The sequence below is a fragment of the Tinamus guttatus genome, unplaced genomic scaffold, assembly GCF_059628265.1.
Source record: "Tinamus guttatus ecotype Peru unplaced genomic scaffold, ASM5962826v1 Tinamus_guttatus_pri_ptg000240l, whole genome shotgun sequence".
NCBI lineage: Eukaryota > Metazoa > Chordata > Aves > Tinamiformes > Tinamidae > Tinamus > Tinamus guttatus.
The window spans coordinates 4,107,348-4,122,581 of NW_028288774.1; the positions used below are offsets into that span (position 1 = coordinate 4,107,348).

Below are 15,234 nucleotides of genomic sequence, written 5' to 3' on the forward strand. Positions count from 1 at the left end.
ATTCATAATGCCAGAAGGAGACCCCTCTGCATAAAATCTCCAAAAACTCTTGATCCTCAGATACAGAAAGAGCTGAAACAGAAGTACTGTGAAGCCACCCGCTCTGTACGGCCACATAGCCAAGAGGGGTCAAAACGATTTTGGCTTTGCTGAGATAGTATTAAGGTCTCTATGAGCCAAGACAGTGGAAAGGTTGCAGGAGACTCCTCTGGAGCTGTGGTCACAGCACTGAGGTGCTTTAGAAACAGACACACAGGTCAAGGTAGATGTTTTTCCCCTTTACTGACAAGAAAGGCAGCAGGAATTTACACTGGTCCACTTCACGGAAGAAGTTTCACACGAAGGCGTTTCGGATCATGCCCACTGTCATGAAACACTTAGGGCACAACTGAGAAAACAGCAACGGATGTTAAATCTTCAGGACAATCGTTCATCCTCTGTTCTCAGGCCAAATGTAACAAAGAAGCATTTTACAGAAAAAACAGGCAGAGTTGATTTAAGAAGCAACTCTATTGAAAGAATAATCGCCATCCTGAAATTGTCTTAAAGCTTTCATTTCACTCATTTAAGTTTTTACTGCTTCTTATAGGGAAACAGATTTTATCATTACAGAGACATCCAGAAAGAAATGGTATAGAATATGTGCATGTGTATCTATTTTATTTTGCTTTCTTAAACCATACATGCTGCATTGTACAGTCAAGAAGAAAAAAAATCTAAGAAAAAAATATCTTGGTTTATGTAATTCTGCAGTTCAGGAGACTGGAATAAAAGCTATGTCTACATTTACACCATATTTCACTAGGTAAGCTATCTGAAAACCGCCTAAAAACTAGGGAGTTTCAATGCCTATTTCATCAAGGTGAAAAACAACCCAAAAAACAACAACAAAAAACCCCCCACACACAACCAATAACCCCCAAAACACAAAAAGTTCAACTGGGGAAAATTACTATTAAAGCTTTTCATTCTTCTAATTTGCATTACCTAAGAAGTTTTTACTCACTTATACAATTACTGTTTAAAATGCAAAATATCTTGCAGAAATTGCACTCAAATGATCATTTCTTATAAGATGCAAGCCCTGGTAGGCCAGCACACTTCACTTACAGCTGCTGCATCCTCTATGCCCTCCCTCCACCCCCTCCACAAAAGCACCTGTTTTGCAAATGATGTCCCCTTTGTGCACACACACACACAAAAAAGATGCTAAACTTATCACCTCTTCTTAAAAATCTCCCCTCCCACAGGAAAGTACTCTCCTTTCCATAAATGATAAGTATGTAAATACACGCTGTGGTAAGAAAGCACAACCACAGCAGGGCCAAGCCATCTCATGGGCCCAACAAGCTCGTGTGACAGCAGCAGAAGCTCCAGTTGCACCAGGGGCAGGCGAGGATTGTGTCCTGTAACCGGCTGCTCCGGGCACTTGTACTTGTGTCCACTCCATGTCCTCCGACACGGTTAACAAGTAATATCAGTGTGTCTGCATATACTTCTGCAGTCCACACCTGTGGCACAGGTACTCCCTAAAAAAGGCCAGCCTGAATAAGTGACATGGTATGTCCTACAAAACAGTTGGCTTTCAATAGCATTTTCTCTCAAAGCACCATCTTAGGTCTTTGTAGTGGTAAGACAGTTACTAGGATAACACTGTTTAGCTGATAACCTTTCCCTATGATTGGTATCTCCTATAATTTTAGCTAACTATTATTTCAAAGTAGGACCCAACTTTCACAGATTGAGACTAAAAAAAAAAAGGAGCAGATACAAAAAAATGAGATAATCATTTTTCACATTCAGGATGGTATCTGAGTAAATAAACTATTTTTACATCTGGTGTAAAAATTTTCCACCTGGTGTAAAAATGTTAAGAAATGGACAGCAAAGGATGGATGCTACTGTGATTAAGACAGTGATTTTAAATTAACAAGCAAATTAAAATCCCTGCTTGTGCAACAGTCTCCTCTGAGACTGCACTGAAAGAATCCAAGTTCTTTATTCCTTAGGTGCCCATTTGTAAAATGCTATTTTACTGCAAGGGACTTACTTTTACTGCAGCAAAAAAAAAAAAAAAAAAAAAAAAAAAGAAAAGAAAAAGTTAAAATCCAGCAACTGTCCTGCTTTAGAGTTAGAAATTATTTCAGAAGAGGGAACCTGCACTGCTCTGTCTATAGGCACCTCCTGGCACGGCACCTTCCACAGGCTTAGCAGTCACTGCCTGGCAGTGTGCATCTTAAATCAGGTGGTCCGGGTGCAATCAGACCCTTTATTTACCCTGATAAGCCCAAGGTCCCCAAGCCCTGGCCATATCTGAATCAACTCTGCTCAGGAAATTAACCTTTCCTATGCAAACTTATCCTCTGTGAGGGCAGGTGAGAGGCACTGCTTCATGGAAACGCAACTGAGATCTAACCAAGGCCTTGCACACCAGCATTAACAGCTTCCTATCTTCTCCAGCAACATCTTAACAAAAGTAAACCTATAATTATATGTACTTTTGTCATATCTGTATCACACTGGCAACATGATGAGAGACATTATTATTATTTCTACCCGATATTTTCTAACAGATTATAATAGGCATTTTCATTATTAGTCCCTACAACTCAGGATACAGTTCCTGAAAGAAAAGTGCAGCACTTTTTCAGTCAAGAAGAAAATATCAAAATCTTGGACACAAAATGTAAAATAACTACACAGATCTCTTCAGAAAAGGCTTCAAGACTGCAGAGGATTACAAACTAAACACAAGTCAATGTAGACACTTGCAAAAAAAAAAAAAAAAAGACAAGTGTGGCATATGTTATATTTATCCCAGAAGTGTTTCCCTCTCTGAAGTGCTGAAGAAATAGATGGACTGCATAAACCAGTTTAGAGAGCCAACTTCCAACACAAATTGTTAGAGAAAGTCTGAAGAATCATAACAGACCAAAAGGGGTAAGATATTTTAAAAATAATTCTTTGAGGTTGAAAAAAAAGGTATGCTAGGGGTCTTTCAATGATTACATGACTCTGACAAATGTTCTAGTAATTAGCTACTCTTCTGCTATTACGCTTTTTAATAGTCTCATTACTAAAAGTTACATTTATATAAAGCAATGTTTACAGGGGAATGTCTGATACATGTTTTAATGTGAAACTACAGAAAAATCGTATTTGATTTTTCGATAAAAGTCTAGCAACTACACAGAGTTGTTCTGAGCATTCATGCTCAGGAATATGACTGAAATACTGAATAACATCTCCACATGATTTAGAATATTGCTGAAGGTTAAAAAGATCTCAAACTTCTTGCAGTTGCTTTCGGATCAAAAAATGGGATTAAAATGCATGAAGAACAACCGTTTCCAAAAGAGATGCATTAATTAAAATCTTAAATCTAAGTTTGACAATAAATCATTGCTTGGTTTTTACACAACCTTAAATATGAAAAGTAAAAATATTTTAACTTCATTTCCCTTAAGCACGGTGGAATCCTTACGTGTTTTTATGCACTTCAGATGCATCGCATTCTACAAAACGTTTATAATCTGATATTAGGCCTTCATTAATTAGGAAGACTAGGATTTTCTAGCTTAAAAGGTTTCATTTTGAAATCAGATTTTTAAGTTATCCTCAGGCTGTGAAATAATTATCCTCAAGTATTTTAAGAAAAAAAGAAAAAACCTAACAACATCGGTATGCAGACTATGAGTTAATATCCCTTTAAACAGATTATGCAAAACAAAAAATAACCATTTTAAAGAGTATAACCTTTCATATCATCTTAAATAAAGGTAAAATTAAAATGGTAAAATGTTTCTACCCTATGATAGAATGCTAATGGTGAAATGTTTCTTTAAATGACAATTTTAAATGGCAAAAATGTTTCTACCATCAAACACAAAGGATCTCAGGAAAGAAGAGAAAACTCAATAAATACATACATCTCCCCAGGTCATGTTAATGAACATTTAGTTAATGAAAATCTATACAGTAAATTCCTCCGAGCAGGACATTTACCTTAGGAAACTGGCAGTGGCAATTACAAAAACACTCTCATGAACAGAATGCCTAAACTGGAGGAACATTCAATTTAGATACTGAAATAATTCTCAAGCTCAAAACTCCAGCGAGGCAAAATATAACCCCCAAACCAATTATAAAACAACAGAAAACATTCAGAAGCCTGCATGCATCTCGCCACCTCCTTGCTAACATTATTCTTAATTGCATGCTACTGTTCTGCAATGAAAGCAATTTTCACACCACAAAAAAAGCCCAACCACAGGCTGTCAATGCTGCTGAAATGGCTCTATGAATTGTTTTGTCCTTCCCGAGGCACTAGGAAATGTTGGTTAGCAATTCCTGATGGTGTTAACAATGCAGAGTATATGATACCCTACCAGCCCCTAACTGAAAAACAGTAAGGATTCTAGCAGACATTCACTGCTCCACAGTGCAGATCCAGCCCAAGAGTAGCCAGATCTGCCTACTGAAACGAGGTGGAGACCACACAGATTACCTGTCACTGTTTCTTATTTAAGCATGATAATTAACTCTATGTGAAAGAGAAATAAAACTGTTTAATTACATAAAAATGAAACAAGTAAGAAAGTTATCAATATTGCCACATGCATCTCTCCCTCTTGCCTCCACCATTCACAAGACAGGTTAACCATTCTTAAGTGGCATTACCAAGTGAATTTATTTTAGTAATGAAGCGTCAAGACTTTGAAAATAAAACAAAACAAAAAAGAAGGGGAACAACCATAGACAAAATTGAGTAATCCCTATTTTGAGAGAAACAAACTGGCAAAGACTTTGCTAACCTGTCTAAAGAGAGGCTGCAAGACCAGTCTCTGCCTTGCTCATGAATAATGCTAATTCAGCTCCTTTATTGTCAAATTACAATCCACGGGAAGGTTGAAACGCTTTCCAGATCTGCTTACCTATGCCTTTTTTATTTTACTAGAACAATCAGTGCCAAGACTAAGAGAATCTGTTTGGAAATTCTATATAAGAATTGGGGAGCTGAGAACAGATTTAAGAATAGGAAACACTCTCACTCTTGTAGTTGGAGGATCTGTCAGCCACCAGAGAGATTTCCTGAAAAGCTGAATTATAGGAATTGTCTATTGTTTCAGACAACACCCGGGCAGCTGTCAGAGGCAGCAGTTCTACGCGGCCGCTGTTGGATGCTGCCCTCTGTCGCCATCAGTCTTCTGGTGCGAGCACTCTCCAGGCTGCTTCACCGGCTGCGAGGTTGGCTCTATCACTGATTTAAAACCACCTCACAGCAAGATGTCCATATGGGATAAAGAAGAATTGTGACTGCTCTGCAGGCAGAGCACTTGCCAAAAACAAAACAAATAGAGAATTTTGCAATACAGTACTGCTAAGATAATGCCTTATTACAGAAGACTAAAAGGCAAGTCTTAAGCAGTGCAGAGCCAGAACTAAATCCTTCATCCTAATCCATGCAGTCCAGTTGTTACTGCTTCTATCTTGGTGCAGAACAGGATTTAAGGCCAAAAAGAAGTTAAATGATATAAGACAAATTACAAAATGACAAAATTCCTACCAGTATTTTAGCCAGTATGCCGTCATCGCTTGATTCCATGGTAACCACTGCTTTGTCCGTTTCAATTTCACACAACGCATCTCCAGCGTTCACTGTTTCACCTGCAAAACACAGCAGAACTTAACAATGCTTAGTCTAAACTTACTTTTGGATCTACTCGATTATAGAGCAGTGACATTTAACTCCATAATACCAACATTTTACATTCTTAATACATTCCCTGAGTAGGAGATATCCAAAATAAATCATTAATTTACATCATCTTTCAATTTTCAGCTAGAACTACGATGATTCAGACATAGAGACTGCAGCAGCAGAACACTGACCGATAATTCACTACATTTCAAATGGCCACCTTTAAAGTAGATTTTTCTAAGAGGAAGTGCACACACAATGAAACTGAGTTACACAAGATGACAGATCAGTAGCATAAGCAGGAATATAACCCTCAACCTTCCATTTTCATTGCTAGCCATAAACCAGGGCAAGCTAACATTGTGATTTCTAAGATACCCATCACAGACAACAATTTCTGTTATTAAGTATTTCTGTGGCACTCCAAAGACTGACACAGTTAAAAGTTCCCAAATTTGTATGTACACTATTGAATATATACAAATAAAATTTGAATCACCTCAAGAAACAACCCCACACACTACAAGTTTGTTTCCCAAGTCTCTTACATAGCCAGAGAAACACCTTAAAAAAAATATTTTTTTTTTTGTGAAATAAAAATATTCATAAGTGTTAGAAGTTGCTTTTTCTATATTACACAAGTGTAAGCAGAATTGTCATAAGTATTCTTCTGCTCTCAAGGACTAGGTCTACCTGTTAGTACATGAGAAAAATGTTATGAGTCTGGATTCTCTCAACAGATGAATATGACTGGACAGTCAGCATTAAACTGCAACTGCATTAGAAAACCTTGATCCTGTTGAATGTTTTGGCCTCTAGCAAAATAGGATCCATTGTTCCTTACAGAGTACTCAGAAAGAAGTAAAATAAATACAAACCTAACTCATGAATGTATTTTTAATATAAAGGAAGATTTTAATAATCCAACAGCACTATAAATGTTGCCACAGTATTATCTGTTTAAGCGTTCGATTTAATTCTTCCTGCCACTGTCTGCAGTGTTCAAGCATATGAAGAAAATCTCTGTATTTACAGGTTTACATGTTGCAACCTATATTTAGCCAAGTGATATAAATCATTTCCCTTCATTATTTCCTCGTTTAGGACTATCTGAATGGAAAGAAGAAAAAAAAACATGTAAATTACAATTCCTGTGACCTCTCCATTGGCAAGCACTAAAAACATTTGAACCTCAGTCAATTACGCAATGCCTGATTTTTGAAGTCAAAAGTGTTCCTATTCTGGAACTTGGCAAGGGAGGCTACAAACACTTTTATTTAATGTAACAATCGAATTGTCACACTGCAGTTTGCATTAATTAGAGCATAAACAATTTATAAAAGAAGCACCATATTCTAGGGTTTATATCAGTGATTTAATTCCACTAGATGATTAATTCAAGCGGCCTGGTACATCAGACTGCTAAACAAGTCTTTTGTACATGCTAAGAAGTCAAATTGTTGTGTAAATTCCATAACCTCCCGAGCAAAGACAGGCAAGCTCAAAGCACCTTCACTCCGTATCTCAACTCCTGTCCTCAGCCTGCAGCCACTGTGTAAATGCTTTGCACCACTCTGTGCTAAACATAACACACAAGTGCAAGCTAACCAAAGGAAATACACTGTGGAAAATGGATGCATGAACGAAGTATCCACTAATTAATACTAACAGCATCAGGCTTTTTACAGACTTCTAAGGATTCTCTTGAGCATGGAAGAAAAGAGTAAGTCTTCAGATAACTGTACAAGCCGCTTTTTCCCTATTTCACAGTACCTTCAAATAAAACCACACACTCACTGCAATAGAAACAACAGCTTATACCTCCAGATGCCCATTTTCATGTTAATTACAAATCAGATTTCCAAACAGAGTAAATTAGGGGAAAAAAAAGAAGAGGTTTGTTGAGAACAGCTTTTGTTCTCGTGCTAACAAAACAAAAACAATATTGGGCAAAAGGATTTGCCTAGATGGCATCTCTCAGAACTGTTACGTATAAAACACTAGGAGTCCTGTGCACACATGGGTGTGCATGTGCACACAGTGATTAATTCCCTACAGCCAGGCTGAGTGATTAGGATCTCCGTCAAAGCACAGTTCCCCTCTAGGGGTCAGATCCAATAGGCTACTGGCTATAGTATCCATCCAGTTACTAGCACACAAGTACCCAAATCATAAGACAAACTGTATTTCTTGATGTATTCTTCACAAACCAAATTAAAGCTGACTGAGCATAGAGACTGAATCCCCAGAGGTAACGTCTCAGAAGAAGGTCAAGTTTTACTGCATAAGGAAACAGCTAACTACTACTACTGCTCTTTTCTGCCCACGAGAACAAGAGGGCTTTAGTCTCCCGGGCTGTCAGTCTATCATCTTTCATCAACACTAAATTCATACATAATAAATACAGTTTTTAGAAACACGGTTTTATTTTTAAGCATCCATCTTTATTACCCAGAGGAATTGATATGAAGCAGCATTAATGATGAGAGGAAAATAGTAAAGCTGTCAATTAAATGCAGCATTTTTCCTTTTGCTAGAGCGAAATCAGCTGTGTCTCCTCTGAAAGTATAAAATGAAAATATTTGATATCTCCACAAAAAGCAGAAAAAGTGATTAAAGCAGGATTCTACTGGCCCCTGCTGGTCATGCACAGCCATCAGCTTTCTTCTCTCAAGTACTCTCAGATGCTTATTTATTTTATCATATATGAAATTATCAAACATTTAGATTCACTAATGACACTAAGCATAGAAGATCAACACACTGAAGGAGGTTGTGGTTCTGCTCTGCAGTGAGAGCAGAAGCATTAGATTAGAAGCATTAGATGCTTTCTTCTCCAAAACTTATATCTCCATTTTCTTATATCATCATTATATTAATTTCAGTTTGATTGAGAAAATAAGGCTCATAGGAAGTAATTATGGCCACAGATATGTTAATTAAGACAGCATCCAACATTCAGTTTTAGTCTTGTTTATAATAGGAAATAGAGCACTGAAAATCCTAAGTAAGACCATTCACGAATAAGATTTGATGTTAAGTGTGTTATAGAGCAAAGTGGAATTAATTTCAACTCCTCTGATGCTGCCTTTTATATTTAAACTAAAACCTTTTAAATCACAAAATAAAAAACCCAAAATTTTCATATGTTTAATGGATAAATAAATAACGACTAACGGACAGAAAAAGGACTTTGAGTTGTCCCTTCCTCTCTGAATAATCTTGGACTTGCTACTTTACTAACTGAAGCTTCAAGATTTGGTAAAATCAGAGCAATTATGTTTTACAGATTGACACGTTGTATTTTTCCAAGTAAGTTCTTCAGAAATTCTTAACAAAAGTTTACAAGCAAAATCTCATGACCACTAGGGGAGGACCTCTAAAGTATAAAGTCACTGCCTTTCCATCACCCGTAAAATATGAGCAAAGTAGAGGTCAGTTTCTTTTCAGTTGTCAGTGCAGACAGCTCAAGATAACTGAGGTTCCAAAATATCCTATCATGAAAATTAACTGGCTCACAAGCGTGTTTTTTCTGGAAGCAGGCTCTCCTATGTGGAAATTGGGCTATGAAACAAATCTGTGGTTTCCTGTCAGTTTTAAGAGTAGACTATAATTTACATATTTAGAAGAAAGCAATAACTTTCTCACTTTGCAGTTGTTAAATAACTATAAAAATACTATGTCTTTCTAATACATTGGAATAACAAAACAGAGAGCCTCCCCAAAATCAAAGGCTCTCAAACAAAATTACTGAGCTCCAGTAACACACTAGATGTGACAGGGAGAGAGACAGATGAACTAAACAGAGCAAGCAGATGTCTTCACAGTGTCAACCCTGCGGAACAGTCTAATGGAGAACATTCCACTAGAAAAAGAGAACAGTCGTGTATCAAATTTTTGCTTCAAAATACTAAGGTGCAACCTTACTCTCACAGACTAGACTGGAAAACCTAACAAAATACAGCAACTGTGGCAGTAGAAAATTCTCTCTCACCTTCCTTTTTTAACCATTTCACAATGTTTCCCTCTTCCATTGTCGGAGAAAGAGCAGGCATGAGAACTTTAATAGGTGGTGTACCTGCAAAACAAGCACATGATATCTAAATTAGATACTTTGAAAGTGTATGTTTTTCCTCTGTTAAATGCTTAACTCAAATGAGACTGAAGCAGTGCACGAATCTGAAAGAATTGAACACTCACCAAAAAGATGCTCCTTTTCTAAAGGTTATAAACAAGCACTGCAAATGAAAGTCAGAAGAGCACAGCGCACAAAGTGTAAATCTTATCTGTTATGCATGCAAAAGACGTTAAATATAATATGAACTCATAAATAATGTATAACTACTAGGCAAATTGAACTCTGCCTTAAAATACAATGTAAATACTTTGGGGCTTCAGATCCTCACGTTGCCTCAACTTTGATTCAATTACTTTTTAATTAAAAGCTTTCCCTAGGACCCAGACTTAATATATTATTAAAAATAATACAACCTAACAGTTCAAGTTACTTTCAGCTCAATCTGATGTACTGACCAAGGCGGTGGTGGACCGAAGCAAAGTAAGGCTAGAGAACCTTTCTCCAACAAATACATAAACAGAAGGATATGTAAACACATAAACTAAAAGCTGTTGGGAGTTCAAGCTTCAAGCACGCTGCAGCTGGTATGGAGTATGAAAACGCAGCCAAAAAACCCACAAATATGCATTAGAAGAGATGAGCAGCTACTAATGCTGTGGTGCTGTCCCCCTCCACAGAAATGCCATAAATTTCAAATACTGAGCCAACTAAACATCCTGTGCAACAGAGACGTAAGTGCTAAGACAAACCACATTTCCATTTTCTTAGGCTTCCACAAGTAGCCCTACATATGCTTAGTTCTGCCTCCCTCATACTACCTTTAAGCAAAACCTTGGGCAAAATGCTGTGCCAGAGCCTCTCAAGCACTCCAAGACACGTACATGAAAGAGACAAGGCTCGAGGCCAGTCAGCAGCCAAGGGCGCTCGCAGCGCACGCACTAGACTCGTCACATCCAAATAAGCCCAAAGGGGAGAACGAGCGCACGGAGGCAGCTCAGTCCTCAGGAGGGGCCCGTGCGGCTGCAGCCGCAGGGCACTGGGCGAAGGGCCCTGGTCAGCTCCCCACCGCTGCACGGCCACACGCCAGGAGCACGGCAAAGGCCACGCACAAGGCTCCTGACCCTTCCCTCGAACTTTTCTTCCCAGATACGCAGTACACCAGCAGTACGGATGTGCACATATGAGCGAACGACCATCCTCTGTTCTGTCTCAAAGTAGTTATCCACCCCCAGGCTTCATGGGCACACCCACGTGGCAACAGAGAGAGGGAAAAATAGAGAGCATATTCAGGCAGTTGCTAGAATCCTTTCTGACTTTTAACCAAAAGTTAGATACTGATATCTTGACTGTGATCACTGCAGTGTTAAGAACATGACAAGGCAAAGTGTGCAATCCCCTTTGCCCAAAGTTCAAAAACCAAAGAAAGAAATAGCAATTCAGAGGCCCGAATTCCACAGCCAGCAGTACTCCTCAGAAGCCACTGCATCTTCTTCCTCATCTTTTCCCTAGGCTGTGGAATTTTCCCCAGATGATAAAATGTATTTCAGGGACTAGATGTTAAATTTCTGTTAAAAAGATTGAAAGATTTCTCATCACAGATGTCTTTTTCATGGAGATGTAACCATAGACAGGGACGGACTCATCTTCAATCTGTTCTTGACAGAAGTTCTGTATGAAGTTTGTATGTGAAGCTTTGTATTTAAGCAATACAAAACCATAGGCTCTCCTGCTATGCAAAACTCTCTGCTAGAGGCATCCAGTCAGCCCATCGCGGCACCCACAGAGCACGTGCCTCTGCTCAGCAGGCCCGTGCGTGGAGGGGAGGCTGCAGCACCGCACGCGAGCCGGCTGGACGCTGCGTGGACGGGATTCCCGGGAGTAGCCGGGATTCCCGGGAGCCCGGCGCTGCGCTCCGCCTCGCTGCCTCCGCTGTCACTGGAGCCGCTCCGCAGAGCCTTCTGACACACAGCCTGTAACGTGAGGGGGATCGCCCTTCTGAACCGCTAGGCACTAACGAGGCCACCAACTCAACCCCTTAGGCACCATGTTGTAAGGCTAAATTTCTAGCAAGATCCAAATTTGTACAGAATTAAAGCATAGAACTCGATACAAAAGAAAAAGAAGAAGAAAAGAAGTCCATGACAAGGATCAATTCTGCTACACATTACCTTCTCTCTACATCCAGTCAGCAGTTATTGCTTAAAGCAAGCAATAATGGCCTTAAAACTCTTAGTGTTATCCCCCCATGAATTCTCATTATCCAGAAGAAGTAAACCAGAAAGTGCTGGAGCTGAAAACTATATGGTACCCAGAGTGAGAACATTTCTGATCCTTACTTCCATATTACACTAACCTAAGACCTAAGAACTGCCACAGTTAAGATCTTGGAAAAAAAAACAAAAATAGAAAAGAAATGGAATTTCAATTAATACATGGTGATTTAAAGGAATTTTTTAAAGTGCACCTTTGGTCTCTAATTCATTAATGCTAATATATCCCATAGATCTTAATTGACTCTATTTTATGAAAGAATAAATTATAGTACACATGAAAGAATAAAGAAGCATTTAGCAATAAATATTTAAGGGATGGGATAATGTTAAAGAAACTGTATAATTTTCCCATTCTTTCTGGATGTATTCCAGATTTATTTTATTGCAAACTGGGAACATTACAGTAAAGATCCAATAACCTCAGCAGCCACTAACAATCTTGCTATTTCAAAACAGTCTGAGATCAGAAAGCAAGTTATTTATCTCTTAAAGTCTCCAGAGGATCAACACAAGCAGGGTCATACTCCCAAAACACAAAAAGTGTGGAAAGGAATCCAGTGTACATAGCGCTCATGTTCCTGCAGGACTTTTCATGAAGAAAGAGACATGCATTTGTTTCTGTCTTCTATTCCCAAGTTAATACCAGATCATTCATAGAAATGATCTTTCTGTGACACATGAACACTTGCCAGTTTCCATGCTCAGAAATGTGTCCAACTTTCCTAGTAACACTGGTAACTTTCACCACAATTGCCTCCAAGAATTTAAAAAAGTTTCTTTCTGTAACCTCCCAGCTTGAACTGAAACATAAATAAATGAACTACACTATGAATGAGTACTAATCTGTGAATGTATATCTGCATTTATCAAATCACATTTATCTATGATCATTTTGAAATACTGCAAACTAAAGTATGCGTATTATTACTAGACTAATAACTAGAAAAGAATGCATTACACGCCAGCTGAAAACTTGTGTGATATAAAGAAATGCTTTGCTTCACTTGTTTAACTTGACGAGTACACTTTGACAAGGCAAATGTGATTTTTGAAGGCATGTTCTCGCAAACATCTAGGACTAACTAAAAACAGTGAGCACCCCTCACCGAAAAAAAATGGAAGTGTCACAAAGTATCACACTTTTCTAATGAAGAAAGAATATTTAATCACAGTGGCTAACACATTTCACTTCCTAAAGAGTGCCCCACTACACTCTTTGGCGCAGTCTTCAGACGAGCTGAAGGCTGCTCAGATCTTTCTGTGGACAACAGGACATAAACTGTTTTATAAACACAATATAAGACAGATAGATTAACAGTATCACTCAGTTTTACCCCAGTAGTGTGGAGGTCATAGCAGGACTCAGTGACTTGCCCTGCATCACCAATCCAAGTGAAGGGAAAGATCACCCACCTTCTCATCTCCAGCCCCAAGCTCCAGGCAATACATGTAGCACCATAACTAGCTAGCTTTCCCTTCTGGGGCTATCAAAACACTTCAGGGTAATTACATTCTCTTGAATTTGCATCTACTGTTCACCAAAGCTGCTCACCAGCTGCTGATAGTCTACGCTTTCTCAGAAAAATAAAGCAGCATTTAAAATAAATCATGAAAATAGGCCGATTTGCTATGTCTCTGTTTTCAGCAGAGGCTGTGGGCCAAATCACACTTCCAACATTTCTGTTTGTTTCTTAAATAGTGGCTTTGCTTAAAGAAATATCACACCTTCTCTGTTCCACATGAGTACATTCCTTTTAATCTGTGCATAAATGAACAAAACCTTTATGGCCTAATCCGCCTAATTTGCCGTTTTTATTCATTAATGGATTCATAATTTTCCAAAGATGTTTTATCATCTCTGTCTTTAGATTCATTAACTCTTTGCTAACATCATCATCAGTCAGCAAAGCAAGTAATGTCTCAGGTGGCGGAGCCAGAGAGAATATTTTCTTTCTCTAATATGACATTGTCATTTCCTTGCATTTTGCCTGTTGCGCTTAGGTGGGCAAAAAGGTCATCACTGAGATTAGCCATGGATTACGCCATCAGCAGCACTTTATTTGGAAACTTGTTCACCCTACGCCCATGCCTCTGCAGCGTGCCAGCTTGCACTTCCACTCGAACCACGTGCACACAGGCACCTTCCTGCCCGATACTCCTGTTGCACAACCAGGAGTTCGATTCTGATACACTCTTCCAACATGCACAACTTAAGAAGAGTTTTGACTATGAGAAAAGAAAATTATCCCACCCCTCCCAAAGAGGGGCACATAAACAAACAGAGAAGCAAAAATAAACAAATACTTTTTTTCCACATTAGCTTAGCACTTCCCCATAGCTTTGGGTACTGGTATATCCTTTTTGAGGCTGTTTAATTGAAAAGGCAGCAGCAACGCAGACTTCAGTCTTGCACATATTCTGCTGTATAACAAGCTAACTCTTCCTTCTTGTAATCATTTGTTCACATAAAATTTCCTTGCTACCTGGGCTAGACAAGAATTCCATATTTTACATTGCCACCTTTTCAACGTTATTTCTCCCAGTGATTTGATGTGGTTTCTGTTTATTTTTATTTTGCTTGCATCATTTCAGAATTCCTGACGGGTTATCATTCCTCTCATATTGACCTTTGCCTGTATTTTACTTTCTTCACCTATTACATGAAGACCTCTGGGGTTTTTTTTGTTTTTGTTTTTCCACAACATGTAGTACCACATCACTTAGAGCAACGCACATAGTATTTGGGTTCTTATCTAGACTACAGTCGATTTTTTTAAAAAAGCCTAAATGCTAGTTTTTAGTCCTATTGCTCTGGAGGCCGTAAGGAAGGAGCCACCCGGGCTCCTGAGAGCGCTAGGAAACACGTTACCCAAGGCAGCAGCCGGGCTCGCGCACTCTGCAGCAACCGACAGGGCTGAGGGCAGCCGCGGGCCGTGAATCGCCCGGACTCGGTCACCACGAGCGGCACCTCCCCGCCCTGCCCCGGCGAGCCCCGCACTCACCGCGCCGCTCCGCGCTGCCGTGCAGGAGCCTCCAGGCTGCCCGCGCGGGCCGCGGGGCGCCCATGGCCGCGCGGCCGCCCCGCAGCAGCAGCCGCGCAACCGCCCCGCGGCCGCCGCTCAGCCGCAGGGAGGCCGCCATCTTGCTGCGCCGCGCTGCCCGCTGCGCTCCGCTCCGCCCCG

At 39.5% G+C, this 15,234-nt stretch overlaps 1 protein-coding gene across 2 annotated transcripts in view; it reads right to left on the minus strand.

Moving 5' to 3' along the window:
• The window catches only part of PDHX (pyruvate dehydrogenase complex component X), a 39,561-nt gene extending 24,368 nt beyond the window's left edge, over positions 1–15,193 (minus strand). The window contains exons 1-3 of one of the 2 annotated variants that reach the window (XM_088525757.1): positions 15,055–15,193; positions 9,696–9,779; positions 5,567–5,667 (exon numbers count right to left, since the gene is read on the minus strand). In XM_088525757.1, coding sequence (XP_088381883.1) covers positions 5,567–5,667; positions 9,696–9,779; positions 15,055–15,193 — 324 coding nt within the window. The remainder of the gene's footprint in view (positions 1–5,566; positions 5,668–9,695; positions 9,780–15,054) is intronic. The other variant, XM_088525758.1, reaches the window with a different exon arrangement.
• Between the last annotated feature and the right edge of the window lie 41 nt (positions 15,194–15,234).